Source organism: Platalea leucorodia, assembly GCF_965183815.1.
Source record: "Platalea leucorodia genome assembly, chromosome: 10".
NCBI lineage: Eukaryota > Metazoa > Chordata > Aves > Pelecaniformes > Threskiornithidae > Platalea > Platalea leucorodia.
In genome coordinates this window covers 20486514-20513895 of record NC_138832.1, presented here as the reverse complement: position 1 = coordinate 20513895, position 27382 = coordinate 20486514, and the positions used below count along the sequence as shown (strand labels likewise).

The 27382-nt window shown below is 46.7% G+C and overlaps 3 protein-coding genes across 29 annotated transcripts in view; 1 reads left to right on the top strand and 2 right to left on the bottom strand.

Annotated features, from left to right (window-relative positions):
- Positions 1 to 234: 234 nt before the first annotated feature.
- Positions 235 to 11815, top strand: RAB39B (RAB39B, member RAS oncogene family). Of its 20 annotated transcripts, none has more exons than XR_014229375.1 (5): positions 235 to 502; positions 4657 to 8069; positions 8402 to 9570; positions 9765 to 10429; positions 11131 to 11815. XR_014229375.1 is itself a non-coding variant. In XM_082323368.1 (2 exons), exons 1-2 carry the CDS (start codon positions 288 to 290, stop codon positions 5081 to 5083), a joined length of 642 nt encoding a protein of 213 aa, XP_082179494.1. In that variant the 5' UTR covers positions 235 to 287; the 3' UTR covers positions 5084 to 8395. The 20 variants fall into 20 exon arrangements, 1 of the variants encoding a protein (XP_082179494.1); XR_014229376.1 differs by having other exon boundaries at positions 9765 to 10512; XR_014229377.1 differs by having other exon boundaries at positions 9765 to 10512; positions 11119 to 11815.
- On the bottom strand, positions 10671 to 26067 carry VBP1 (VHL binding protein 1). 3 transcript variants are annotated; one of them, XM_082323365.1, is made up of 7 exons: positions 20119 to 20390; positions 15839 to 15930; positions 15462 to 15586; positions 14324 to 14390; positions 13762 to 13860; positions 11859 to 11997; positions 10671 to 10851 (listed from the first exon to the last, which is right to left on the bottom strand). In XM_082323365.1, exons 1-7 carry the CDS (start codon positions 20369 to 20371, stop codon positions 10781 to 10783), a joined length of 846 nt encoding a protein of 281 aa, XP_082179491.1. In that variant the 5' UTR covers positions 20372 to 20390; the 3' UTR covers positions 10671 to 10780. The 3 variants fall into 3 exon arrangements, with proteins under 3 accessions (XP_082179491.1, XP_082179493.1, XP_082179492.1); XM_082323367.1 differs by lacking the exons at positions 15839 to 15930; positions 20119 to 20390 and adding an exon at positions 26022 to 26067; XM_082323366.1 differs by lacking the exon at positions 15839 to 15930.
- LOC309595868 (phosphatidylinositol-binding clathrin assembly protein-like) overlaps positions 21597 to 27382 on the bottom strand; it is a 34297-nt gene continuing 28511 nt past the window's right edge. For 4 of the 6 annotated variants that reach the window (XM_082323364.1, XM_082323359.1, XM_082323362.1 and 1 more), the window contains 3 exons: positions 27097 to 27153; positions 26651 to 26758; positions 21597 to 26076 (listed from right to left, as the gene is read on the bottom strand). In XM_082323364.1, coding sequence (XP_082179490.1) covers positions 26062 to 26076; positions 26651 to 26758; positions 27097 to 27153 — 180 coding nt within the window. In that variant the 3' untranslated portion in view covers positions 21597 to 26061. The remainder of the gene's footprint in view (positions 26077 to 26650; positions 26759 to 27096; positions 27154 to 27382) is intronic. The other 2 variants (XM_082323360.1, XM_082323361.1) reach the window with 2 other exon arrangements.

The window sequence follows — 27382 nt, the reverse complement described above, 5'->3', positions numbered from 1 at the left end:
GACGGGGCAGCGGGGTGCCGGGCAGCGGCCTGCGCCGGCCGCCATGGGGCCCGCCTGAGCGGCGCGGCCGCGGCGCAGACAGCGGGGGGCCGGCCCGCCCGCGTCCCGGCGGCGGCGGGGGCCAGGCCCGGGCCCGCCGCCGGCCCCCGGCCTAGCGGCGCGGCGCCTCCCGGCCGGCGCGCCCCCTGCGGGCGAGCGGCGCGGCGGCGGCGGCCGCCCCCGGGCCCGCGGGCCGGGCATGGGCGGCGCGGCGGCGGGCGGGCGCTGAGGCGGGCGGCGGCGGCAGCATGGAGGCCATCTGGCTCTACCAGTTCCGCCTGATCGTCATCGGCGACTCCACCGTGGGCAAGTCCTGCCTCATCCGCCGCTTCACCGAGGGGCGCTTCGCCCAGATCTCCGACCCCACGGTGGGCGTGGATTTCTTCTCCCGGCTGGTGGAGATCGAGCCGGGCAAGAGGATCAAGCTGCAGATCTGGGACACGGCCGGGCAGGAGCGGTTCCGGTGAGGCCGGCGGCGGCGGGGCGGGGGCGGGCGGGCCGGGCTCCCGGCGGGGCGGCCCTTCCCGGGGCCGGGGCCCGCTCCGCCGGCCGAGACAAAGAGGAGTCAAACTGCACCTTCTGCTGTTTTTGTTTTGTTTTGCTCCGTGCACCTGAGGCTTGTGCCCCCCCCCCCCCCCCCCCCCCCCCCGATGCCTGCGGGATGCGTAGGGAGGAGGGGAGGCGGCCGGAGCCCGGGGCAGGGCCGCGGCTTTGGGGTGTTTACAGCATCCCCGGCGGCTGCGGCTCGGCGGGGAGAGCGCCCGCTCCCCGCTGCTGCGCGGAGCCGGCGAGCGGGGCGGTCGGTAGCTGGACGGGCGTTTAGGGTCGCTGAACGCCGTGCAGTGCGCGGCTTGGTGCTCTGCAGAGAGCAGCGGCCCCGGGGGCAGAGAGGGCCCGGGGGGCAGAGCGGGGCCCGGGGGGCAGAGCGGGGCCCGGGGGGCAGAGCGGGGCCCGGGGGGCAGAGAGGGGCCGGGGCGGCCCGCGGCTGGGGCCCTGTGGTGCTCCCTGCAGCCCGCCAGGCCGGGCGCCGCTCGGGCACAAACGCTTTGGGAGGTTAAGCAATAGTAATGAAGACTCGATGAGGAAAAATAAAGGCGGCGTGTGGGCCCGTGACGAGAGTTTCCCACAGAACTGTATGGTAAAACCGGTGGCTGCGGCTGGAGCAGCCTCGGCCCCTGCTAACGGGGCTGGTGGTGTCACCGGACGCATGCTGCTCCGGCAGTGCTCATTTGGAAGGGGTGTGAGTGTACCCTCTGCTCCCTGCCGCCTCCGTGCTTGTGTTTTTCACGCATCTTTAACCCTCACCCGCTCTTTCATCCTGCTCCCTCCGGGAGCGCTTTCCTTGCTCCCCATCAATGCGCAGCGTCGCATAGCTTCTACTTCTGCGCTGTAACGACTCGCCTGAGGAATGTTTTGGTTTCATTCAATAGACGAAACCTCCGCTACCCCCACCCCTCTCGCCACCTTCCTTCGCATCCGTGGCGCTGGCGTCTGGCCCAGGATGTGCCGTAGTCGGTCCTTATCCACTGGCAGGTTTTTCTTCTGCTACCTTGCAGCCTTTCGGGGCGAGGAGCTGGTGCTTTATTCTGCTGAGAGAGGAGGTGCTTTAGCTTGCGGTTGCATCAGCTTCCAGCTTTGGATCTCGGGCTGAGGTCTGTAGAAAACACGCCTGGGTGCCGTCCCCTGCTTCTGCCTTTGCTGTGAAGAGCAAAAGCTGTTGGATGGCTTCAATTTCCTTTCTTTTACCCATTAGGAAGTTTGGGGCCCTGGAGGCCGCTTACCCTTAGTGCTGGTGGTTGACCCGGCCGGGCGCTCGGGTTGCAAGCGCGATGAGCCGGCGACCTTCAGCGCAAGGGCAGGCTGCACTGCTGCGGTGGGCAGCAGCATTCAAAGGCAGGAAGAGTGTCAGGGGCAGGGACAGCCAGTGACATAAAAAACCCCCACATCGTGCAGCTTTGAAATGCCCTTGCCAAAGCGCAGACTTAAATTCCCAGTGTGAGAAGCTAGAGGGAAGTGAGCAAACCCAGGTGCCTTTATGGTGCTCTCTGAAGTATGAAAAAAATCAGGCAGAAGGTCTATTTTGTGTTTATCCCTTTCAAATCACCATTAGCCCTCTGACAAATTGTGCCCCATAAAGACAGCAGCTCTTGGGCTCCTCCTGCAAGCTATTTTTCTTGGCAAAAGGCAAGATGTAGCTATTACTGGAATAAGCTGAAGCCTCTCAGACTTGTGGGCATAGGCAAGAAGCACGATGGTGCAGGTGCTCTCCAGAACCCTTAAACCTTTTTGTCATAGCACCGGGAATTTCTTAAGAAGGAAATTTGTAAGAATGAGCTCCACTTTTTAACAGAGTTCTCTGATTTGAGCATTTCCAGTCTGCTTCGTGTAGTTTGACAGCTGCCCCTCGAGGAAGAAACCACTGTAGTTATTCTGAAGACACCTTGTTGGCATTCTGGGGTCTGCAGCTGGGCTGCATTTCTGCTCTTCCTGTCCCCTGGTTGTGAGCTCTTTCACTCGCTGTAAATTAGAAGCAATTTCTGTGCAGTCAAGGCTTAAATTACAGTTAAGCATGTGCCATTCTTTTTGCCAGATCAGGCCCCAAAACTACTGCCTGGGGCAGCGTTGAAGTGGAGCTGTAGAAGAGCAGGGTCCAGTTCTTCCTGGGTCCAGCAGGTTTTGCCCATCTCTGTTTGCTCAGATACTGTGATTTCCTTGTCCGAAACATGATGTTGTGTAATGCTAACAACAGCAAAAGCATGTGCAGCCCTCACTCCCTGGAACTGCGTACCACCACCTACAGAGGAGCTGTTTCCTTCCAGCCGGCAGCTCTCCCTCGGCTGAGCGGGAAAGACGCGGAACGAACAGGCGCAGACCCCGGTACAGGAGTCCCCACCGTGGGTACAGAGCAGGGGAGAGTTCCCAGACAGAGACAATACCTTTATGTTAAAATTTGGCCAAAATAGGTGCAAATCCCCGTACTGCTCTGTATGAGCAGGGCGGGAGGAGGGAAGGTAGGAGTCCTGGAGGGGAACTGGGGGGTGACGTGCAGCATGAAGCCGATATAGTTTGCTTCCTGCGGGTCGGTAAGGAAAACAGTCTGTGGAAAAGGCTTTAAGAAAAAGCACTGAGACCTTCACCTGGTTTTACCTCAGAGCAGCATTCAGCTTAGATCCTGTCATGTCTTTCAGAAGTACCTGAGGCATTGTGGATGTTGGCAGGAGGAGCCAGGGCTGATGGCACGGCACACAAGGGAGATGCAGAAATGCCTGTGACAGCGTGGGGGTGAATTCAAAGCGCCAATATCTGTTTGCAGCTGGCTAGATAGCAAAAGGCAGATCTAATTCCCTCAGTGCCAAATGTGCAGAGCTACTGTTGTCCCTCAGCCAGATAATTGGGAGAGGAGAAATTATCCAAATGCAGCCAACTGTCTTTCCCCCCCCGCCCCCCTTCTGGCTTTCTTTGGTTTTTGACTGTGGATTTTCACCCATCACTCCATGTCTGTTGATAAAACAATCCTTGAAAACTCCACTTCATCCTTCCTTGGGGCAGTTTCACTAGATAGACACACACTACAGGGCCAAATAACCCCTAACAACAGTCTTGCATGTCCAAAAAAAGGACTTGTCCCAAGCTAAAAATGCAGCAGTGCTTACATTTTCCCAGCAAGGAAAGTTCAGGCCCGAGTGTGAATTCCTCCAGGGAGTGAAATCGATCATTGCTTTTAGATGTAGAACAAATCCATGACTTTGCAGAAACACCACAGTTTTACAGCTTCTTGGTTTTTCCACGTGTAGCAGTCATTGAACTGCAGCTCTGCTCAGCCCCGTGGTCTCAGCTTCTCTCCGTCGCCCTGCGTTAGCTGATTTCAGGTGCTGCTTCTGGCCGCGTTGAAGTCTGCCCTTGCTCGGGAGAGGTGTGGAAGACGCGCTCCATTTCTCAGCCCGCGGTTTGGGGGTCTTTTTTGGTTACTGTCTGACGTTGTCAGTATGGGGCAGGAACAAGACCAGGAGTAATGCAGATTCCCCTAGGAAGCTGTTGCATCATTTTGCCGTGACTCGGGAGGTCAGGCTGGCCGCTCCTGTTAGTGCGTTGGCTGTAGCGGTGCGGGCTGTCGTTTTGACCAGTGGCGTAGTGGGAGGTAGCGTAGGGCTCAGCGGATGTCCCTGCGCCAAGGCCCTGGGTGTATGGAGGGCAGCTACAACCCATGCTCTGCCGCCTTCTTTTATGTGTCTGTTGGAGAATGGGTGTTTGGTTTCAAATGAATCCTTTACTTTGTTGCGGTGTTTCTAAACCAATTAGTGTTGGACAAAGTATTTAGAGAACTTACATGGCGGGGACGGGACTCTTGAGGGCTTTTTGAACAACAAGCTCTACAGAGCACAAGCTAAAAGCGATAAGACATTGCCTGAGTGGCCCCTGTATTCTGCAGGCTAGGCAGGGTAGTGGTAATGCTGCTTTCTTAAACAAAGATGTATGTTCGGAAGGGCTACATCTGGCTTAAAAAAAAACAAAACCAGAAGAAATTAGCAAACAAACAAAGCCCCACCTGAAACTCGCTCTGCCCTTCTTCCCAAACAGCTGTAACTTACACTTCTGTTGTGGCTCATTCATTTCCAGGTCCATCACCAGAGCCTACTACAGGAACTCGGTTGGCGGACTCCTCCTCTTTGACATTACAAACCGCAGGTCCTTCCAGAACGTCCACGAGTGGCTAGAGGAGACCAAGGTGCACGTCCAGCCGTACCAGATCGTCTTTGTTTTGGTAGGTCACAAGTGTGACCTTGACACACAGCGGCAAGTCAGCAGGCACGAGGCTGAGAAACTGGCTGCTGCATATGGTATGAAGTACATTGAGACCTCAGCTCGGGATGCCATTAACGTGGAGAAGGCCTTCACTGATCTGACTCGAGATATATACGAGCTTGTTAAAAGGGGGGAAATTTCAATCCAGGAGGGATGGGAAGGGGTAAAGAGCGGGTTTGTCCCAAATGTAGTGCACTCTTCAGAAGAAGTGGTGAAATCAGATAGGCGATGCTTGTGCTGAGCTCTTCTAGTGAGGCAAGTGGTGATGAACTCTACTAACCAAACGTACTTTACTAAGTGAACTCGGTGTGACAGAAGGGAGAGCAACACTCCCGTTGTGAACAGCCTCCCACCTTGTTTTGGACACCAGAACAGACCCCGGAAAGAAATGTTCTGTTCCAAATAACCTTCCAGAACTGGGGGCTACAACCCTAAAGGAGAGCGAGTGAGGGTGCATGTAGATGTTGTAAGGAGACAGGACGCAGAGATGAGGGGCTGCACGAGGCAGGCGAGAGTATGCAGAGAGCTGAGTGGGCTGGCGCGTGCCAGGGCACCGTACCTGTCCTCTTTTAAGTTAATCCATAGCTGCGTGCTGGGTGTTGAAGCCACAGCATGGATGCTTTAGTGGTATGACAAACGGGCAGACAGAGAGAAAGAAGGAGGACGTCTTCGTTCGTGTCAGCTGTTTATTACCAGGAAGGTGTAAAGGCAGCACAGATACCGTTTCCTCGTAAGGCCAACTCCACGGGAAAAGTTTACTGACGTGGTATGCACACTTCTGAATTTTCTTTCTTATGTTCTTCAGCCTAGTTCGATAGCAAAGAATGTTCTGTGGGATTTGAAGAGGAAAACAGTAGTTATTTGATTGGTAATTAAAATTTAATTTATTCCCCCCCCAATAGTGCTTTTCTTGCTGTGCTGAACTGGGATTCTAAGTGGCAACTCCTGCTCCAGTAGTAATTATTCCATGTATTTTTACGCAGTTACTGCCTAGGTGAGTACCTTGAAAGTACCCTGAGTTCAGGGCTTTCCAATAGAATTAAGTGATCAAGAGCATAAAGAGAGAACCACGTCCTCATACGTTCTGTCTTAAGGCTGGGGTGTTGCAGCCCGGGGGACACACCAACGTTTCTGTCCCGCTGACAGCACTGTGCCGGCCTTGCGGGTGCCTTACCGGCCAGGTCGCAAGGAGGATGGAAAGGAGGGGGGGAAAAAACCCAAACCCCAACAAAATAAAAAACTTGAAAAGCTTAACTCAGGTGCATCAGCCATCCTAAAAGGTGAGATTTGCTTCTAAAGAAGTTAAATAGCATGGAAAGCAACAGCTTCCATCAGTACTTTCTGCTGTTAAAGTGTCATTTTCTTTCTTGGCATCTGTGGAAGAAGAGAACTAGCGCTGGGAGGAGGAGCACACAACAGCAGTGTCTGAGCAGGTGGAAAGGAAAGCCGCAAGACAAGCTCAAGAATAAAATTTGTTTTCCTCCATGTTTTAATTTGACAAAAGAGGATCCATCTCAGGTTGGTCATCATGGGATGGTAGCCCTGTTACAAAGGCTGTACGTAGGTGGGTGTTTTCTGGGAATGCCATTCACCGCTTAGAAGCTTTGCTTCCTCTGAATTCTAACTGAAGCTTTGAAGTGCAGCAGGGTACCTGTGCTCCTGTAGCAAGCTAGGGAAGTTCAGCCTATTTAAAGCAAACAAACAAAACTACAGTGACTTTTTTCTTACTCAAGTTTGCAAGCTTTATACACCAAACTGCTAATGGGCAGGAGGGAGGGATCAGGTAAAAACCACAGGAAGCATCTAGTGTTTGATGTTAGGCCTCTTAAGTAGAGAAGAAATAAAATACTTGTTGCAGCTTTTCAAGCTACCCCGTCTATAAAAGCGTGGGTCTCCTTGATGGCTGTTGAGTTCAGACTATTATTTCCCTTGGAACCTGTTCTCACGGTTTGCAGCACACGGGCAGGTCCGTATGAAGAAAAAAACCTGTGGGTTCCATATTAAAGCTGGGGGAAAAAAAACCCCAACCAACCAACCAACAAACCCCACAACACACCCAACCCAACCACCAAAACCCTGAAAACGAAGGACATAATTGTTTTTTCCGTGTTCCAGGAATGTCGGTTCCTGGGCTCTGCGGGGGAGCCGCGGTGTTGCGCCTGCTGGGAGGGCACTGGTAGCAAACGAGAGGAAGGGCGGGATGGCGATGCCCTAGCACCTTTCAGCAGGCTTGTCGCTGCTCACCCCGATCGCTCTCAAATAGGCTCTGAACGTGTCAAAACCTCATGCTAAAGCCCAGTGAATTCCAGGCAGATTCAGCTGTGGTCAAGTTGAGTGCCCCAAAGATTAAAAAATTAAGGGGAAAAAAAAAAAATCCCTTTACAAAATCTCTTTCTAGGTAAGCAAAGCTGGAGCCGATTGCTGCAGAGCGCGCCACAGGAGCCTGGCTGCCACGGGCTCTCGCGGGCTGACGCCAGTGGAGAGCGCGAGGTTTGCTCGGACCAGGTCTGTTAGCCGAATTTTCACAGGGGCAAGGACAGGCAAGCGCGAAAGGGTCCGCTGCTTCATCCTCTGAACGCGGCGTCCCCAGGCAACCGCTTTGGCCTTTCAGGGTGCAGCCGTTCAGGCGGCGTGGCTCGGCGTGCCTCGCTAGGGCAGCAGGGCTGGCGTGCGGCATAAACGGCAGCTACAGGTTGGATCAAACGGCGTTTTAGCAATAGTAAAATTGTATAATTCTCTGTGCAGGAACCTGGCCAGCAGGGGAAAGATCACTTTCATGAGGCAACCGATATTTTATTTAATGGGTTTTGGACATTCCCCTTCACTGCTCCCAGAGAGAAATTCCAGAAAGACTAAATAAGTAAGTGCATTCAGGCCGCCAGAGTAAATCTTCAATTTAAAACTACAAGTGTCGTAATTCTAAAGAGGAACAGGACAGAAGAAAATGTACGCAGTCTTAACTACTTAGAGGTAATAAATGGTTATATTAAATGATAGAGAAATCATTATATACATCTTTTTCTAATTCCTTGCATTTTCTAGACAGCTTATTAAAATATAGGAAATGTAGATTCATCTGTACAAAATTTGGAATGTTTTTTCTAAGATGAAGAACTTATAGGATATGCTAAGAATTCTTTTCTAACAACTGGTTTTAATGCTTTGACTTCTAGTGCAAGAGGGATTTAGAGAAACCAGAAGGTGGTGATACCTTTCACAGGATAAAGGTCAGGAGCTCTTTTACTCTAGGACAAAAAGAAAAAAAAAAAAAAAAAGAAAAAGCTAACTTTCTGTGGTCTCTACCACACCTTAAAAACAATCTGCATGTTAGATTGAAATTGCTCAGAACCTCCAGAATAAAAGCATACTATCCACTTTCCTCGCTTTCTGTTATGCACTGTAACGAAATGTGAAAATAATGCTGTATTTAGCTGTCTGTATGTGACTGAAAATATGCTTGTATTTAGCAAAATGGTTACTATGTGATAATGTGAACTTTAAAACTTGTAAAGAAACTTTGGTGGGTTTTTTTTCTTCCCCCCTCCCCATTCTTTCTCAGTAGCCATCTACGACCCCCACCACTTCTGTACCGCAGCTGTAACTGGAGCCTGACGCGGCCCGGCGCAACGACGGGCGCGCTTCGCAACAGCATCCGCTGTGCGTGCGTCTCCGCAGGCCCGCTGCCGAGAGCCAGCCAGCGACCTCGCTGAGAAAAAACAGAACAACCCAACCCCAACCCCAACCCCAACCCACCCCCCGCTCCCTGCGGCAGTGGCCAGAAGCGGCCGCAGCCCCTCCAGGAGGCCTTTCCCAGCGGCGGGCAGGGCTGGGCTCCCAGCAGCGGCCGCAAACCGCCCTTCTGCTCTTCCTCAGCCCAAGAGACCGAACGGCGAAGGGCAGAGCGATACTGGCCGGGGATCGGGCACAGCGAAGCTCGAGTTCTGGTCTCTCTGAGCTTTGTTTTGATTTACTTCATATCATGCAAACAAACAAAATCCCACCCAAAGCAAGAGTTAGGGTGGGAGCCACCTCCCATCCCCCCAGGCCAGGCACCCTTTGAGCCTTCTGCGCAATTCCAGCTCGAACGCGGTCACCCCCGCCGATGCCCAGCGTTAGGTCGCTGGCAGTTGCACGCAGCGCTGATTTCGCTGGTGGAGAAACGCTTAACTCGGCATTTCAGCGTGCACAACAAAGGCGGGCAGTTGCTGCCTCAGGAGCAGCCAGAGGGAGGGGGAGCAGGCTCCGGCCTGTTGGGAGCTCATTAATCCAAACTGAAGAGAAAATTGCAAGAGAAATCAGGACGTGTTCGCAGCTGCCTTCCCTGTCCTTGCTGAGGCTCTTCAAAGGAAAGGGAGAGAAGCAGCCTGCAGCCTGCGCAGCCCCACGCTCAGCGCGCTGCTAACAGGTACCCGTCAGTCGAACAACGCGGTACAGCTGAACGCTCCTCTGCTCCAGCCAGAGCCGCTGGGACAAACGGCGTCACCCGGCAGGGACGGTGCGGGTGCGCCAAGCCCAGGTGCCTCCTTGCGACCGCGGGTGAGGAGGGACCGGGCCTCTGCCCGTCCCCGCAGCTCCTGCTCCATCGCAGCCCCAGCGCTGCCGCATCGGCGGCTCGTACCGACGGTGCGGATGTGCTGACTCACGCTCCCCAGCTCGCTCAGGCCGGCGTTCAGCAGCCGCGCTTCACGTCTGCTGCTTCAGCCGCATTTCTTCACCCTGCTGCCCCAGGTAAGGGAGGGAAACGCTACGTAAGATCACACAGCAGATTCACAACTCGCACACAGAGATGCACAAACCCAGGTGTTTGCCACAACTGTTTAGTTTTACTATTTTCATATCATGAAATAAAAGTACAAAAAATTTACAGGTATATTGTTTCTTACATGAAGATCGAACAGTTAACATTTGCATTTATTTTGCAGCGAAACCTGTATTCTCAGTCACAGAACGTGAATATTAGCCACTGACATCACCACTGAGCATTTCATTTTAGAAAGAAACTGCAGAGGTAAAAGGCAACAATCTTGCAAGGCTTCATAAGAACCAAAAAAATATTCCGACTGTTAACACCAGAAGTCACGCCTCAGTAAACCATCCTTACCTAATACAGGTTTCACCAGCTGGGGGGTGTTAAGACATCTGAGCTGGACATTTGTCTAAGGGATCGTAAATAGGGGGGTTCTCGTTTACAGGCTATCAGCGTTTTGGCGTCCTTGTTCACCGCATTTGCAAAAATGAGCAGTGTGCGCACATGTATGAAAAAGAACGGGGCGAGGTCACCTGCAGTCGTGACATAGCTTGTGCTGTTTACTCCATTTACCACTCTTCTCTGAAGACAAGTCACAAACTGGTGTAGGTAAAGTGCTGAGAGTTCAGTAACGGGCAGTTAGCTAACCAATAAATATTAAAACCAAGTTTATCCAAAGTGGATATCCAGGAACGCTTCCGGACTGATGCTGCCAATTAACTGACGGAAACAGAATCCAAGACTTCACTGTGTTTTTTCTGTTTCCTAGAACATCGCAGCGGCGTGTCTTCCCAGCCCAAGTCGACTTGACCTTCATCAGCTGCACGCAGAGATGACAAAGTAAACCCCTGCCTGCCCTGCCCCTGCCACCACGCCAGACTCCATTTCATACATGCCCCTCAACTCTTCAGACAAGCTTTCGGGTAGAAATTTACTTTTGACAGACTGGTCTGATCGAAATCCTATGTCCTTTGCTGGACTGCGTGGTGCCTTTTCAAATAATTCATTTCATGAAACATGCATGAAACCAAATTTTGAGTTTACAAATAAATAAAATGGTGCTCACCATTAGTTTTATATATTTTACCATTTACTGAAATGCTTAAAGTAACTCAGTCCCTTAAGAATGAACTTGGGGGTGTTTAAATAAAAAATATTTGGAAATTGAAACCACATTCAAAATTGGCAAAACTATGCTTTGTTTTTGGAAGGGTCTTGCTTGTTTCTTCTCTTTACATCCCAATTATAAACTCTAGCCATATCTGAGGGTGTGGAATTAAGGAAATAGCTCGTGCGTTCAGAACAGGGGAAAAAAAAAAGGAAAGAAAGAGAAAAAGGGGAGAAGCGGGTTATACAGTTGCCCACGCTTCACTTACTTGTAACAGTCAATATAGAAACTGTTTAATGGAAGAGCTGACTTGGTGCAAAGCCTTAACACACAGGAATACTAGTAACTATTAGTAACTGCAGCACTTACACCATTTACTTAAAAACCTCCAGAAAGATATTACAGAGAAACACATTTTTAGTTTTCCTTACAGCTACTCTCTCCTGAGGTCAGCCAACCTGCCCACGTCAGCTGTATTTGCCTGTTTCAGGCACCCGTCACTTCCTGCAGCACTACGGGAGCTTAAGGATCAACGTAAAAAAACAAGTAGTTGTGCCTTCATTTACTAAACCTAATGCTTCAGTTGATGGCTACCCTCATCATTAAAATCGTTTTTAAGTATAAAAAAAACCCACCACACCCCAGAGGTGATTCATGATAGTATAAAGAAATAAAAAAAAAAAAAAGAAGTTAAGCAATGCCTAAGCTAGCACCAAGCTTGCTGCAGCAGAGCTTGTGTTGCCTGGAGAACATTGCAACAGCAGCTGAATCGGGTATGATTAACAACAGCCCGAGAACAACATCCGTAGGCTCTCGAGAGGAAGGGAGCGTCGCTTTGCTTTGAACTGGCCTCCTGGCCATCAGTCCACGGCACCGATCCACGCTTCCAGCTCGCTTCCAGCCTAGGTTTGCAACCGCCACAGGAGGTTCCACGGGGCCGCGGGCACCAAGCCAAGCTTTGCTACATCTACCACACCAACCCTCAGCTCGATGCTGGAAACGCAACATCCCCTGTCGCTGCTAGGCAAGCTTAACTTCCTACAGCGCTACAGAATTTTAAGGGCGGCCAGTCTCAGATAAAACCATGTCAGGAGCTCGGTAATTACCTGTGCGTGAGCTTTCACATACACCTCTTCCCCTGCAAATAAAAAAAAAGGATACTGACTTCTGTAGTGGTGAACTGATCTCTAAGAAAATCCAGGTCTTCCTCTAGAAGATCAAGGTTTCTTGTGGCTGTTGACAAATTCTTCTCTAACAGAGCCTGAGCTTCATCAATATCATATTCAAGCATCACATTGGCCTAAAAAAAGAAAGATTGATGAAAGCTTTTACTCTTGCATTGTAAGGAACAAGCCATAGCAGGCTTATTTCAGGCTTTTGCTTATAACCTATCACATTAACAAAAGTCTGTCCTGAAGGCCAAGACAACGAGATTCAGGACGAGCAACGCCGGAATCCATTTGAGGCCTCCACCACTTCAGCAACTGAGTAATAAATCCCTCCACTGACTTAAAAAACCTTCTCTTCCTATAGCTAAGCCACAAGGGATTTCTCTCCCCGTGGACTGCATTCAGCCTTGCAGGTATCAGTATCTCATCTTCACCGTATTTGAAAAGCGAGAGACTTCACGTTTCTTAGCAGCACTTTTCCAGTGTCACACAGCTCTAGAAACAATTTCTGTTGCATTCAAGATCAACCTTAGGATCTGTGTGTGGAACACGGACAAACAGCCTGAAGGCCCTGGTCGTTAACAAGAAGTATTACAGGCATTTAAAGATACAACGTGTATAAAAGTCCTCTCCTATAGCGTGCTGGTTTTTAATCTACAAATCTTTATTTCAGTAAGAAGCTACCACGTGAAGAGATAAAAGAGCAGTATCAAGTGAAGAGGCACCAGTGAAGCTTTGTCCCATTCAAGAAGTGTGCACTGAGCAGAGCCACGTGCTGCTAACTAGGCATGATCCCAGGGAATGCTACAGGGCTGCAAGAGTGAGATAAGCCGTTCTTCTTCTAAAATAACTGCAAGACATCGTTTCCCCAATAACAGTAATATGCATAGCCCAACGTGCAGACTGTAAGCAACAAGGAGGATAAAGGCAGAAGGCCAAGAACACCTAAATGTAATAAACTGCTTGTGGCATTTCATTATAGCTGTTCTGTACGAACCGTCGGCAGGATGAACTTTCTCTGATATTGTGTTACAAAACAACCCTGGGATGCTCCATGGAAAGCAGTGCTTGTGAATTCTGAAGACAGTCTCCTAAAAGCAACAGGTATCAGACAAATCTTTTCTTTTCATGATAGAAAAGAAGTGGGAGAGGTTGGGAGTAACGGCCCAATCAGTCCGGATGCTGCACGTGCCAACAACGTTTCTGTCCTAACCAAGCGGTTTTGTTTGGCAGCCAACAGAGGGGTTTGGGAACATCCGGGATTTAGAAGTCTCAAAAAAAACATAAGCAGGTTCTCTCCACATATAAGAAAGCCTCTGAATACAAAATATCCCAACCTGGTATCACTTAAGTACTTAGAAATCTGTGTTTTGAGCTCTGATCCCATAGTCTTTAGCACAAATTCCAGCTGGCAGGTACCTGTGAGTAACAGAAATCCCACCTCTCCCTAAAAACGTGCACGAAAAGGGAAAGCAAGATGCTAAATGCAAATAATGTAGAGAAGATGGGAAGCTACTTGCCAAACTAAGTTATTTTGCTGGGCAAATTCCCATCCCAGGCAATGCTGGCTGGTAATTCGAACGACAGAGTGATAGAAATGATAAGGAAAACATTCATGAATATGCTTTTTGGAAAGAACAATCCAGCAAAATTACAACCTGCTGAAGTCTTACTGTTCAGGCACCAAATGAAATCGAACATGAAACCTTCACTAACGCGTTGAAATTGTCTTGGTAGGTTTGTCCTGCTGACAGGACACGGCTCCGCTACGCACACACGAACAGAATTACGCCCGTGGCCAGCAGAAGCACAGGTGAGACAGCAACGAACACTGTCGTTTATAAGCCTTTTATAAGTCATTTAAACAGTTTCAGAGAAAGTTCCGTTTTACTTACCCCCAACCACAAACAAACTTTATCTGTAGGAGGAACTGAAGCTTTGCAGTAGAGATTATCTGCCAATAAAAATCTGGTTTCCATTGGATTTGTGGAATCCTTAAGACAAATGATAAAACTTAAAATTGCTATTTTCACTGGAAACTTATGTCAAAGACATAAAACTTACAGTAAAGAGCACACTTTTCTGCTTTTTACCATTGATACAGTATTAACTTTGGTGGAACTCTATGTAATTTTACTTTAACATTACAGTTAGAGCTCCAAGAATAAAGCATTTTAAAAAGATATATTTAAAACCAATATAGAAATCTCTATAAAGAATAGAGATGAAGTCAAAGCTTAGCTGCAATCTATACACTATTAAAAGTGAAGTTTGCATTACAAACATTAACTTCTTTTGAACTGGCTTTCAAAAAGTACTACATACCTTTAAAAACAATTCTGTTACTTATAAAGGCATATTAAGTGTGCTCTCCAAAACATTTCTTGCAATGTGTTCTGTTAGGGTGGAAAGGTAGTTAGCTTTTCTCATACTCATTAGATATACAAAATAGTTTACCTTTTTCTTCTGCATGTGTTTTAAAATTTCTAATGTCTGTTTAATTTCAGGAATCTGACTTTTTAGCCTGTGAATTAACAACAGTCATAATTTATTATTTTACAGAGACACAAAGTTTCCTAAACAAGTGATCAGTTTTATTATACAATCCAACCTCCATTTTAATACTTGAAACTCTTAACAGCTTTCCAGGCTTACAAATGCAGATTTGAAAGATACGGCATGTAAAGGCATCGCAGCTACAGCTTCGCCTGCCTCTTATCATACCGAGGCTCGCTCCTTTTCTGAAGTGGAGCAATACACACAGCTTTCAAATTGGAACACACACACATTAACAGTAACAGATACTTGTTTGCTAAAATGGTATATTTTTGCATATTTCTGATCTCCCCGGAGAAGAGGGAATCCTCAGCAGAAATACAGCTAAAAACCACTGTAGGTAAAACAAAACAAGCGTGTTTCTTCTGAGGCCCACAAACTATTCTAACAGTTTAGAGCTACGAGACTTGGCGCTGCTAAAACGACAGCTCTCTCCAGAGTTCAGGGCGTCCCCCTCCCCGCCAGCCCCCGCGGCAGCCCAGCAGAGACGCCGGGATCCCCACTGGCCTCCCAGGCCGCCTCCTCTGCAACCAGCAGGCTCGGACAGCAGCGGCTGCCAAACAGGCCTCCAGGTCCCCTTATGAGGGACATTTGTCCATGAAAGAAGTTTAACCTAAATAAAATATTACTTGAAGCTTTGATTTTAGCTTTTAACAATTTGCTTCCCGCCTAGCTTCAGATCAAGACTGAAGCTACTGAAGAGAGATGAGATTACTAAACCAAAAGTTACAGGCTTGATACAGTAGTCATTTGACAAAAACGTATTCTTATTTACACTAGGCTGACAAAATTAAAAGAGTATAGCAGTACTTTTTGGCCTTAAAGGCTAAGGACCAATTCAGCAATACTGGAAATTCTTTTGCATGTAATTCTCAGGAAGAGGAAAGAAAAAAAGCTGGGCTTTCCTGACAGTACTGCAAATATTAGCTCTCCTAACATCAGCTTTTTACTTCTTGGGATATTTAAAAAAACTAGACTTATTCTTAGAAAAATAGAACCGTGCTAAACATTTCCCAATTCTGCAAAAATTATGACTTACCTCCTTTTCTTTTGAGCAAGATTAAGCTCCAAAAATTTATACTTCTGATACTGCTCATCCAACTTCTTAAGAACTACATCTGCTGTCTCATTTCCAGGCTGTTTCATAAAAGAATCTACATCTTCCTTTAAGGGGAGAAAGAAACCCTCAATGTTAGCAGAGTTTTATAGAAATCCTAGACACAGTCATGCTATCGTCTTACTGCAGCTAAGTCTAGAGGGGTTTTTGTATGTAAACAAATTGCTTTTTTTCTGGAGCGAAGTACAAAATCGTTTTGTTTCCTTTCTTAGTCACCTTTTCACTCCCCCTCCCCCCTTTTTTGGTAGGGAACTACAGAATAGGTGCAAGGATTATTTCATAACCATATTTGCTAGTACCTTGTTAGTGGTGCTTTCAGTCCTGGCCGACGTCAAATAACACCTAACGGGGATGGATATCCTCAGACCACGGCTAAACTTTGGTTTCCTATCTGCAAAGCAGGGATAATGCTTCTCTGTGGCTAATCAGATTACGAACTATTTAGGATAAGACCGATGAAGGAAAAGACTCGTGGCCTGATCAAGCATGTTGTGGCAGAGAAAGAGGCAAAGGGGGAAAACGGCGGTATCTGCTCAGGCAGGCTTTATGGAAGTAAACAGCTTGTCTTCAAAATTCCTTCTATAGTCAGCGGGAAGCCGTGGAAGCCTATAGAGCACAATTCCAGCCAGTCCTACCATCAACTGGAAAAGTAGCCAGAGAAGACAGGCCTGAGCAGGCAAGGATGCTGACCTCCGCAGGTGCCTCCTTCAGACTGCCAGGGAGCAGTTCACCTGCCTGCGGGCAACGTTCTCAGCCTCGCGAAAAGCACGCTGGGCCAGAGATCCACCACGCGCTTCTGACCTTGACAACATTTACCTATATATAATTCAAGATGACCACGCTCATCCACTGTGGTAATTCTGTCCTTCTTTGTCTATGTAGCTCTGTAAAATCTGATGGAAGCCTATCATAGGCCTCTTCAGCTTCTCCTTTTTAACTAGGTGTTTCCATTCCAGTTGTTTCACATATAGAAAAAGACTATAATACACTACTAAAGTAATATCAGACATATAGCTGGTTCCCCTCATTATGACTCCTAAGCTCTCTCAGCTAAAGAAACTTACTATGAAATTACTGAACCTGGGAAGAAGTCACCCACCTTCTTTATCATTAAGGAAATTTGCAGCAGAAGGATGAACTCCACAACAGACTTCAGCAGGCAGCACGATCTAGGTGGTACAATAGAACTCAAGAGACCGCATTTCAGACTAACTGCCCGCGGAACGCCTTAAACTACCTCACCAACAACAGAACAAGAAGCATTCCCACCTCCTGATGAAGCCTGTAGAGAAGCTTCAACCAAAAAACCCAAGGATCAGATTCAGGCAAGTGCTGTAGAAGTGAGGCCTGAGGATGTTCTGAAATGAAACTCCCTCTTGTGGAAGCTATTCTGCTCACGTGAATCACCCAAGACGGAAAGAAAAAGCAGGTGGGCAACAACTCACCCCACACACTGCCCGGCACCCCACCTCTGCCTCAGCTAATGCCTGCTGCAGCGAGACAAGACAGAACCCAAGTCCTCCTGAAACGAAGATGCTGAGAAATGAATCCAGGCCCCCTGCGTACCGGTGATCTCCTCCCACTACATAATGCCCCGGGATCCAACGCAGGCTCAGATTTCCCATCTAAGTTTTCCAACGGCAACTTCCAAGTCCCGCTGGCTGGGCTTTTGGCCCATCTCACCCAACTGCAAGGCTGAGACACGGTCACTTCTTTGAGCTTGAACAGAACAGCTTTGTAGCAGAGCTGGGTGTCAATGCTAACGGACCCCTGCTCCATGGTGTCTCACGCAGCACCTCAACTGCAGAATTACCTTCCAGGTTCTACAAGGACCTGGCAAAAACTCATCTCTATCTTTTCAGGAAGAAAATTCACTAGCACAACACATCGTTGTATACCGTAAAGGTAACAGTCTTTGCAAACGTCAAGCCAAGCCACATGAATGCTCTGTAAAAGCCCTGAAACAGAGCAGGATAGCACCTTCCCATGCAGCCTTATGTTTATCTTTTGAGTTATGACTCAAATAAAGAGCTGCAGGCACTCGCTCTGCTTCTGCGGAGAGCTATCATCACCTATGAGCATATACAGAGAACATGACAAAGGAGACACGTTTTCAGATTTGCATCCCCTATCCTCCCACTCACACGCATGCTAAGGAAGGCAGAATAAGGAGAGCATTTTATTTGGAAACATCTGGACAACAGCCCAAAAGAACACAGAGTTGAAAGTTGTATTTGGAGTGGTTTTTAAATTCCAGTGAAACCTTGAGTTAGTGCTTAATGTCACTTGAAATCTGGAGAGGCACAAGAATCCGCAGATCCATGCCTAAGAAAAGGTATCTGCCATAAACTGTTTGAAGAGCCCTTACTGAATCAAGACACTTAAAGAAAACATCTCTGAAGACAAGATTCACAGTAAGAGTGCCCATGTAGCACGTGGGGAGGGGGGAATATCAAGCAAGTGATCAGGAAATCTTTATGGTCATGATAATATGCAATGTCTTTGAAACAGATGAATTTTCTGAAGAAAAAACCTGTAATAAAAACCAGCCTCAAGACACTAGCATTTTCACTTTGTGGAGCAGAATACTATTACTCAGCATATACTTATTTTGAATAAAAAAGTCTATCTTAACATCCACATCCAAGTACTCTAAGATCATCATGGAGGATCTCTTCTGCAGAGACATCTGTATTTGACTAGAGCACCTCTCAAAACTGAGAATTAGGACACTTCAGTGCGTTTTAGATCCAGACATAAGGTTATGAAGAACTGAGCAGAAGCACAGGACTAAGCCACAACCGCCAGAACTCTCCCAGGTCTCACGGTACAGCACGTGAGATACTTCAGACACAAGCACCAAAAGGGAACAACGTGGAACCAAACAGGAACTGCATCGACAGCTACCAGCATGAAAACGAGGGATGTGACAGACACCCTCAAAGTGTTTGCTGAGGCTGGTTATCTCCTGTTCCCTACCAGGCTGGCCACCTCCACTGCAGCCTCAGCACAGACCACAAGGTCTCCTCTGTCACGATGATCGAGGTCTCGTAGGGCAGCTGAAGCCACGGCTCTTTCCTTTCACTTGTGTCTACGTTAGTGTCCCGTAAGAGGGTGGAAGGAAGTTAGCCGCAGGCAGCAATGGTATCCAGCAATCCCAGTAAGATCTGCCAGACCCCAATAACTGTTAAAGAACCTTAAAGAAAAAGTAGGATCTGGGTGCACTGAGAGCAAGCGTACTGTACCCGTTTGATCAGGACCTATGCCCTAGCACGACACACAGGTAATAGAAGCACTACACCTAAAAATACCAAAATGCAAGCCAAATCAATTTATTTCTGTAAGAGCAGTCATACCTGATCAGTCCAAACAGCTCTGGTAAAGATATCAAGACAGATCTGAGAAATATAGATTATCAAGACCAAGGAAATCTCAGTAACAAAGCAGCACAATGAACAAAGCATTCAGGGCAGTCATCCGACGTTTCAAGATGACACCGAGGCAGCCAGGTATAGCCAGTCTGATCAATGCTTATTGATCAAACGAAATAAAGTAGCAATCAAGACAGCACACCAAGAGCTAGCTTACAGCAGAAAGTGAACAACAGATAGTTTTGACGTTACGTCACTGTATAAGTCAATGAATTCTTCTTTTCAACCAGTCAACAGAATTATTAAATGTTTGGTGAATCACTTTTTAAAGTCAGATAAACAAGTTCAGCCTGTTTTCCAAAAGACAGGCATTTGTTGGTTTTTGAGAAATCAGGAAATCTAGCTGGACATGGCTTTTGCTTCTGAAGAGTGATTTTGCTCAACAGTCAAGAACTAGATCATGAGAGGAAGATGCAGAAAAAGGTGCTAGGAGTGCGGTACGGCATTATCTGAAACAGAAGCTGCAAGGTTGTGCTCTGTGCAGAAGGAACCACGGTAAGGAGCCATGGCTTAGTATGGGTGACAGGAGGGTTCATTCATAACACGTTCTTCATTGGCATCTAAGCTGACCGGTGAAATAACATGATAATGCTTAAAACAGGGATTTAAGTTTGCTGCAAAGTGTATTAATACTTAATAACACCAGAATTTAAATAAAGCAGCTCCCGCCGTGAAAATCCCCAGGCCTAGGGCACCCCCGCCCCCCCGGGGCACAGGACCCTGCACGGTGTGGAGGGAAGAAAAGCGCTCCGGTACGGGGTGCCTCAGGCCGAGACCGCAGGACGGCCGCGGGCAGGGCAGGGCAGGGCAGGGCAGGGCGGGCCCGCGGGACGAACGCGCGGCGCTGGGCGCGGGCGGCCCCGGGGAGCGGCGGGGAGGGGAGGGCGCCGCAGCTCCCCCGCCTCGGCGGGGCCGGGCCGGCAGCTCCCGCTCAGCCCCACAGCCCGGCGGGGCGGGCCGTCAGCGGCAGCCCCGCCGCCTTCCCCGCCGCCCGCGCTCCCTCAGGCACCGCCCGCCCGCCAGGCCGCGGCCCCGCCGCAGGTGCCGCCTCACAGGGGACGGGCCCGGCTGCCGGAGCGCACCCCCTCCTTCCCCCCCAACCCCCCGCCGGGGCGCGGAGCGGCCCGGCCGGCGGAGCCGCCGCTCACCACGAAGACCGCCTCGGGGATGCCGAGGGGGCCGCGCTTCTCGCCCGCCGCCGCCTCGCCGCACCCCGTCTCGCTGCTGGTGGCCGCCGCCATCTTGGGGAACCGACGGTGCGTGCGCGGCCTTCGCCGGGACGCCGGACTCGTACGTCATCACGTCAGCGCCGAGCGCCACCGCACCCCATTGGCCGCCAGGCTTTGAGTGACGCGAGGGCGGAGGCCAGCGGGGCGGTGGCCGCCCCAAAGCCCCGCCCATTGGTGGGCTGGGGCAGGGGGCGGGCCCGGCCCTCACCGCCGCTGCCGGGCGGGAAGAGCGGCCCCGCGCAGCGCCGCGGCCGGGCCCGGGCGGGAGGCGGAGGGCGGCGCCGGGCCGCTGTTAAACGGGGGGGGCAGGGGCTTCCGAGCGCCCTGCAGGGCCCCGGGCGCGGCTGCCCTCACCCGCAGCGGGAGCCCGAGAGGGGAGGAGAGCGGGGGGTGCCCGGTTCCAGCCCCTCCGGCTGCCTCCGGGGGAAGCGCTGCTGTCTGCAGAAGCGGCGTTTAGCGCTAGCCTGCCTCGCCCACGCTGTAAAACAAGCAAAATATGCACGTATAACATAGAAACGGGAATAACTGCCCTTGACTTACACTAAACGCCTCGGCCACCGCTGCCCGCGGCTCCGCGATCACGAGGACGCTTGTGGCCAGCGGTGACACAGCGGGAAGGAGCTGTTGAAGCGCTCCAGCTCCTAACTGGAACACATCGCTACAGCTAAATGAAACAAAAAGCAGCTATTAAAAATGCTGGTCTTCAAGGCTTCTACTTCAGAAATCAGAAACAGAAGACAGCTCTTATTCGCATGGCTCTCCCAGACCCTTAGCACCCCGCCGAAACGGTGACTGGCGAGGGAATTACTCTGACTCCAGGCAAGCTAAACCAAAACTAAATCACCTGCCCAAACCCAAGAACCAGAGTCAGCAGAAGGCTCACGAGCAGCCACAAGCAATAAACACTCCACAATTAAACATTTTCATGCCGTTGACTTCTGATCTTGAGACTTTTTACATAGTAACACACAGATCTATGAAAACAACCCTTACGCTGCCTACGCTACAGTGACTCTACGGGTACAAAATCACGAGAAAGCCAAGTATTTCGCTTTGTGTGGGTTAGGCCTGTTTCCCACGTGGATGCAGCGGCAGCCCCAGGCCAGCCCTACGCCGCACCACCAACCCTGCGTCCTCCCCTCCACCACCCCTCCATCACGTCCAAGCACCCTGCACAGGAAAAACCAGCCGCCGCTTCCCAAAGGAAAACCGGACCAAAGGAAAACTGGTCAGCTCATCAAGCTAAGCCACACCGGTAATTTCCATAATACCACTTTAAATATAAATGCAGAAGAGTAACAAAGTAATCAAGCATCCTAATTCAGCTGTTGCAATCGGTATTATAGAAAGCCTTAAGTCTGAAAACGCATTAAAGAACGATCACGTACACACACACACCCTGCATGTGCCAAAGTTTATTTTTTTTTTCCAAAACTTGTTTCATCAAATAATTGGATATGAGCAGTTTTTAAAAAACAAACAGTTTGTGTATTAACAAATTGTGAAGTTCCACAATTAAAATATCAACACAGCCAGTCTTGTGCTTAGGCTTTTTTTAAAAAAATTATTAATTCGTAGAGCATAAACCTTCAAAATTTTTTTCCAGTTTGTGGCTAGTATATTTTCCACACATTCTGTATTCTTATAAAATGAAGGAACTCATGTAAAGGAACAGCTGTACAAGAATACATCTGAAAAAAAGCCTGAACAACCTAAATTATAGTAGCTCCTTTTAAATAAATATCCAATAAAAGGCACAAACCTGTCACGGAGAAAAACATAACATACAAAATAAGACCTATTAAATAAATAATGTGAAGTGTGGGTTGGGGCGAGGGAAATCTGTTCCAGCACCTGTTTTGTCATTGCTCCAAGATGAAATTCCAGCCAAACATTTGGTAAAGGGTTAAACTTAATCACAAGGATACACGTTTGAGAGATACTGAAAGATTTGCTGTTACAATTCCTGTTGTAACTGTACCAGTTACTACAATCTCTTTAAATAAATGATCATGAGAATCTGCGTAGTGATGCAGTGATGCATATATCAAAGACAAGTCAAATACATCTTCAGAGTCATAGCAACAGGTTTCCTATATTCCTAGCTATCAGTAATATATAAATGATAACATGTACAGTTTCCATTGCTCAAAAATATAATCTTTTAAATGGAAATAAATGACTGATACACAGTGCCTTTAGATGTTGTCCTTACAATACAAACTACTCAAAACAAAGTTTTCCTTTTTATGTACAAATTAAGCACCGATCCACAGTGCATACTATTCTAATTGTAACCCCACCCTCCCTGCCACACATCAAAAAACCCAGATGCAAATACACCCTGTATTCAATCTTGCAGTCGGAAGTTTTTTAGTTGGGTTTTTTTTTGTGTGGTGTTTTTTTTTTTTTTAAACAAAAGTCCATTTGTTATTTTCACCTACAAGTATTCCACCACTATGTGCACGGAACTGAGATTTCTCTAGTACATGTGTCCAAAATTTAAAAAAAAAAAAATGCAATTCAGTAACTTCTTGGAGGCAAAGTCAAACTATATCTAAAGCACATTAGAAAACCCCAGTTATTTAAAAAGAGGTACACTTTCAAGTCCGACAGGCCTAGCACAATCAACCTTTCCAAATTCCCCCAGAAGTTATCTTACGGTGTATCCCATGAAAGACAGCCTCCTTGTAGCAGCATGAAGTCCCGACAGTTAGGCTTGATTGACCCACTGAAGTACAATAATGCAAAGCCCACAGCATACTTCAAGTCTCCTCCTTGTTCAGACAAACATGGAGTGACATCCTAGTTATCTGCTTTCTGAAGTATTCAGAACAGGATTCCGATCAAATGAGTTGGAAGGAAATAAAAGGGAAAGTCACTTATATACACCTCTCTTCAGTGTTTTACTCATCACAACTACTATTCGCAACTCTTGCGGGCTATTAGTTACACGCAAGAACAACCTTTGTCTTTGAAGTGGTTTTTTTTTGGGAGAACAAGTTCTGAGCCATAAATCCTTGACAGCATCCTAAGTCCTTGTTTTTTACTTCTAATGTACGAACTATGTTATTTAAAACACAGTACTCTGCCATTTTATGCGTTCCAACGTGTGCACAAGGAAGAGGCTGACAAAAAGCAGTCCTGTGCACTTCTGTGCAGAGAGAAGTGTGTAAAGCAATCTTTTCTTCATAAGGATAAACCTGAAAGCCATGTTTTCATGTATCAAACATTCTGAACGAGACTAAAAAGAAGGTAGCTTATAAAGTTTTTAGGATGTATTTTGTGGCTGTTTCTCCTTTTTTAACACTAAATAAATTGGTATCAGACAGCTTTGCTACAAGAAAGCATACTAAAGAACCATTAAAAAATCCAGCGCAAATCAGAAGTAGTGCAAACTATACCTAGTACTAAATCCATTTCTGAGCAAAGTCCATTCCAGATCGTCAGAATGCTCTGCAATAAAGTTATAACAAATATATACTGTTTGCCAGGCATTTATTTGCATATTTTATTAAAATAATGGATTATTACTTATACAACTCATTACGAGAAAGAGATCTAACAGCTTGCAGTGCTAGAAACTGCCTGATTGTAGCACTCTCAGCTCTGTCATTAATGCCCAGATGTTTATTACTCCATGTACTGGTCTCATTTGAACTCAAGACTTTTCAACACTGAATAAATCAATGGAATTCACTATTTCTTAAATAAACAGTCCCCTCAACACAATGACCCATTCTAAATGGCATCTATTCCCTCGTCATGTGGAGGGTAACTATAGGCACTGAAGAACTCATTGGCTTAAAATTGTACAGTTGTTCAACCCAATAGAGGTGGATTAAAGCTTGAAGCCCTTTGTAATTCAAACGTGAACATTAAATTGCTATATACCGGTCCAAATTCTTTTAAAATCAATACACATTCAGAAACGCCGAGTTTTAAATTTCTGCAAGGTTACATTTCCCAGGAAGTTAAGTGGTTACAGATTCCAAGGGTTGGGGGTGGTTTTTTATTTTGTCTCTTTTAAGTTGTTTCACTTGGCAAAAATATTTCCACAGGGTTAAGAAATACTACTTTTGCACTCTTTGGACAGAAGTAAGCATTCAGGAAAAGAGAAGGCTTGTTCCCACTATGAGGAAAGTGCTGTATTTTAGAAGTTCTCTACAGGACAGTTTGACAAGATTCTCAGGCCTATTTGCATTTACAGTGAGAGTCAGAGATATTTCTGCAATTATAGACTCCCCAGAAAAGATAAAAGATGTGCTACTCTGGACGTCTATTTATTGTAACGATAGAAAAACTAATCATTTTTTTGAAAACCCAGCTTTAATAGTCATCATTAGTAGAAGTCATTTTACAGGAGAGTTTTTCATTGTATTCTGCCACAAAACTTCTGGAAGAAAGGTTGCTCCCAATTCCATTTACTTGTTATTAACTAGGTTTTTTTTTTAATGCTATCACTTTTTATTAGACATTGAAAAATACAAGATAAGGCATTTTCATAGCCAATTTCAGTTTTGGAGGAAGATTGTTAAATACAAAAGATGTGCCAGAAGTCTGTACACATCTGACCCATCATGAATAGCATACTTCATAAATTAGTTGATTTAAAAGATTTTCCTCTCAAAAAGAGTCTAGATTTCTTAACATAGCATTTTTACCTTGAAATTACTACATAAGAAAGATTACTGCAGCATTAAAGAAAAGATTATCTAAAAGTTTGCACATATTTACACATTTAAAAATAATTACTTTTATATGGTTTACAACTAGGTTCTTATTTCAGAAAAGCAGCACAAGCTATTCTCTACAGCTGGATAATTTCAATATAGTTACCAGTTCACAAGTGTCAGCACTATTGCAAAGTTTGCTTCTTTTGACCTAACGGACTTCCAAAAAAAAAAAAAAAAATTGGATCTCTTGCCTCTTTTGCAGTTAGCAACAAGATTTTCCACTTGCTTCCATTTGCTGCTATAGGGGATACCGACATTCACTGGCTTCCAAAGCTGCTCCTCCTTGAGCTATGAAAAATGCTACCTGCAGAGAAGATACTCGATGGAAGCGCAGCTACTGTCACCTGTCGGAGGCTGCACATGCTGTTCTGTAACACGCTTGTTTCCTCTACTCCATCACAGACTTTCAGCCTGTATCAGAGCCTGGCTCTTTCAGCTAGCCATGTAACACTGACATACCAATGGAGCAATTTATTATTTTTACTATATATTTATATGTATACGTAATGTGTATGTATCTTGTTGATTCACAGCATTTCAAACTCACATTATAACATTTGCAAATTACTATAAGCTATTCTAATGTAAAAAAGCTGTCTGATTTCACACAATATTGGCCTTACGATAATGCAAGCATTGCTCTATCAGAGTATTTATTAGAGCACATAAAAATTTTATTGCTCAACTTCATTTGTGTTGTGTCTTGGTTACAACAGCCACAGAATTTATGGGGAAAATAAATAGCTTTGACCTCCTCAGTTAACTTCCTAAGGTAATCCACTGATGAATAAGGTTGTAGAGCAATCATGTAACCCCCTCTTCTCAGCTTTGAAGATGATAATCCAGCTTGCACCTTCTGAGTCAACCTCAATAAAACAGTTTTCTGCTGAGCAGTTTTTAAAAAAAAAAAAAAAAAAAATCAGTGAACAAACATGACTTCACACTGCAGTGACTGTTATAAACAAGAATCTCTAAAGCATTGCAATTGAAAATAATATTGTATTATACAGGGAAGAAACAGTTGCCCTGTTCAGGAATACATCATGGAAAGATTGAAATTCAGTCTTTTTTTTTTTTTTTTTTTACCAGTATTTGGTTGTTCTCACATCCTGCTGCTTTGGCGGCTCTACATAAACTGTATCTGTGAAGTAGAGATTACATATTAATGCCACTTACATAACACATGGTTTCTCAGTGTTTTGGAATTATGAATCTGTTCAACTGCCTTGTTACTTGCAAGTTAAGACTACAGGTTTTGGCACTTCAAAAAATCCCCAAAGAATGTTACGACCAACATATTTGGATGATGAGTACGCAGTTTTTTCCAACTTGAATGATCTCTTGTCCATGCCTTTTTCACTTCCCCACCACCTGATCCTTCAGAAACCTTTCACCACTGCTCTACTCAGTATGACTAAACCAAGTATCCAGCTAATGTCATAGGAAGTCTAAATTCTACATATCTTCACCACTCCCATTTTCTTAATATTGACACAGTATGAAGTTAGCCACAAAAATCTATGATTTTTACTTTCTTCCTTGCATGGTCTCACCATCTGAATCTGCTTCCTCGCCAGCAAAAGCTGTTGCCCTTAACTGAGGAACTCCTCACTTTCAAATGCAGAAATACCTTAGTAGCCTTTCATGAAACATTTAGTTGCTTTTACGAAGGCTAAAGTTTCAATGTGACCTCAAGATTAAAGAAAACAGTTCACCTGAGTTTCAGAAACAGGTGCAAAAGGATTTGTTGGCCTTAGACCAGGCTGTGTATACATCATTGACTGGGGTGCCATCAAAGGAGCAGCTCCAATCTGAGGAGGTACCTGTTAGTAAAACAGAAATCCCACAGAACAGGTATATAAAACTCAAACTAATTCTAGAAGATACATATTTTTGCATTTTAAGTATAGTAGAAAATAAGCATAAAGACACACAAACACGTGTAGTAGAGTCAAAGCTGTTAAAAAACTTGCTGTATAAAATCTAGAGCAACCTCTTCCAAGGCAGGGTGTGAAAAAGCTATAAGGTTTCACACACTATTGACCTTATGAAACAATACATATAAGCTGCAGGACGATCTGAGCATAATAATGCCTGCCAGGAAACCCGCTGGAGGAGACAACTGGGGTTTTCAGGAATACAAGACAATCACATTTCTTACCATTCCATATATAGGCACTTGAGGTGTGGTCAATGGGTATGCGATAGGAGCAGGTACCTTCAATCAAGAAAATTTTAATGTATTTTAGATAAGCACACGCATACTAGTAATTTATATAAAACCGTGAAAAATACGTATTTTTCAATACTTAAAATAACCAACGTATTTACAAGAAATTGACTTACATATCCAGGATAGTGTACTCCATTCTGGCACAGCAAAAGGAGTAAGGACAGAAAATTATTTAAGAGGTATTCGAACCAGAAATTCTAACCCAGGGATGGAT

Bases quoted from the DNA above. Each gene is read 5' to 3' on its own strand.
- RAB39B (XM_082323368.1), top strand. From the start codon at position 288: ATGGAGGCCATCTGGCTCTACCAGTTCCGCCTGATCGTCATCGGCGAC. The intron at 503-4,656 runs GTGAGGCCGGCG...ATTCATTTCCAG, and splicing joins GCCGGGCAGGAGCGGTTCCG to GTCCATCACCAGAGCCTACT.
- VBP1 (XM_082323365.1), bottom strand. From the start codon at position 20,371: ATGGGCGGGGCTTTGGGGCGGCCACCGCCCCGCTGGCCTCCGCCCTCG. The intron at 15,931-20,118 runs GTGAGCGGCGGC...CCTGCTTTGCAG, and splicing joins TCCCCGAGGCGGTCTTCGTG to ATAGGAAACCAAAGTTTAGC. The intron at 13,861-14,323 runs GTAAACTATTTT...ATTTGTCTTAAG, and splicing joins AACACATGCAGAAGAAAAAG to GATTCCACAAATCCAATGGA.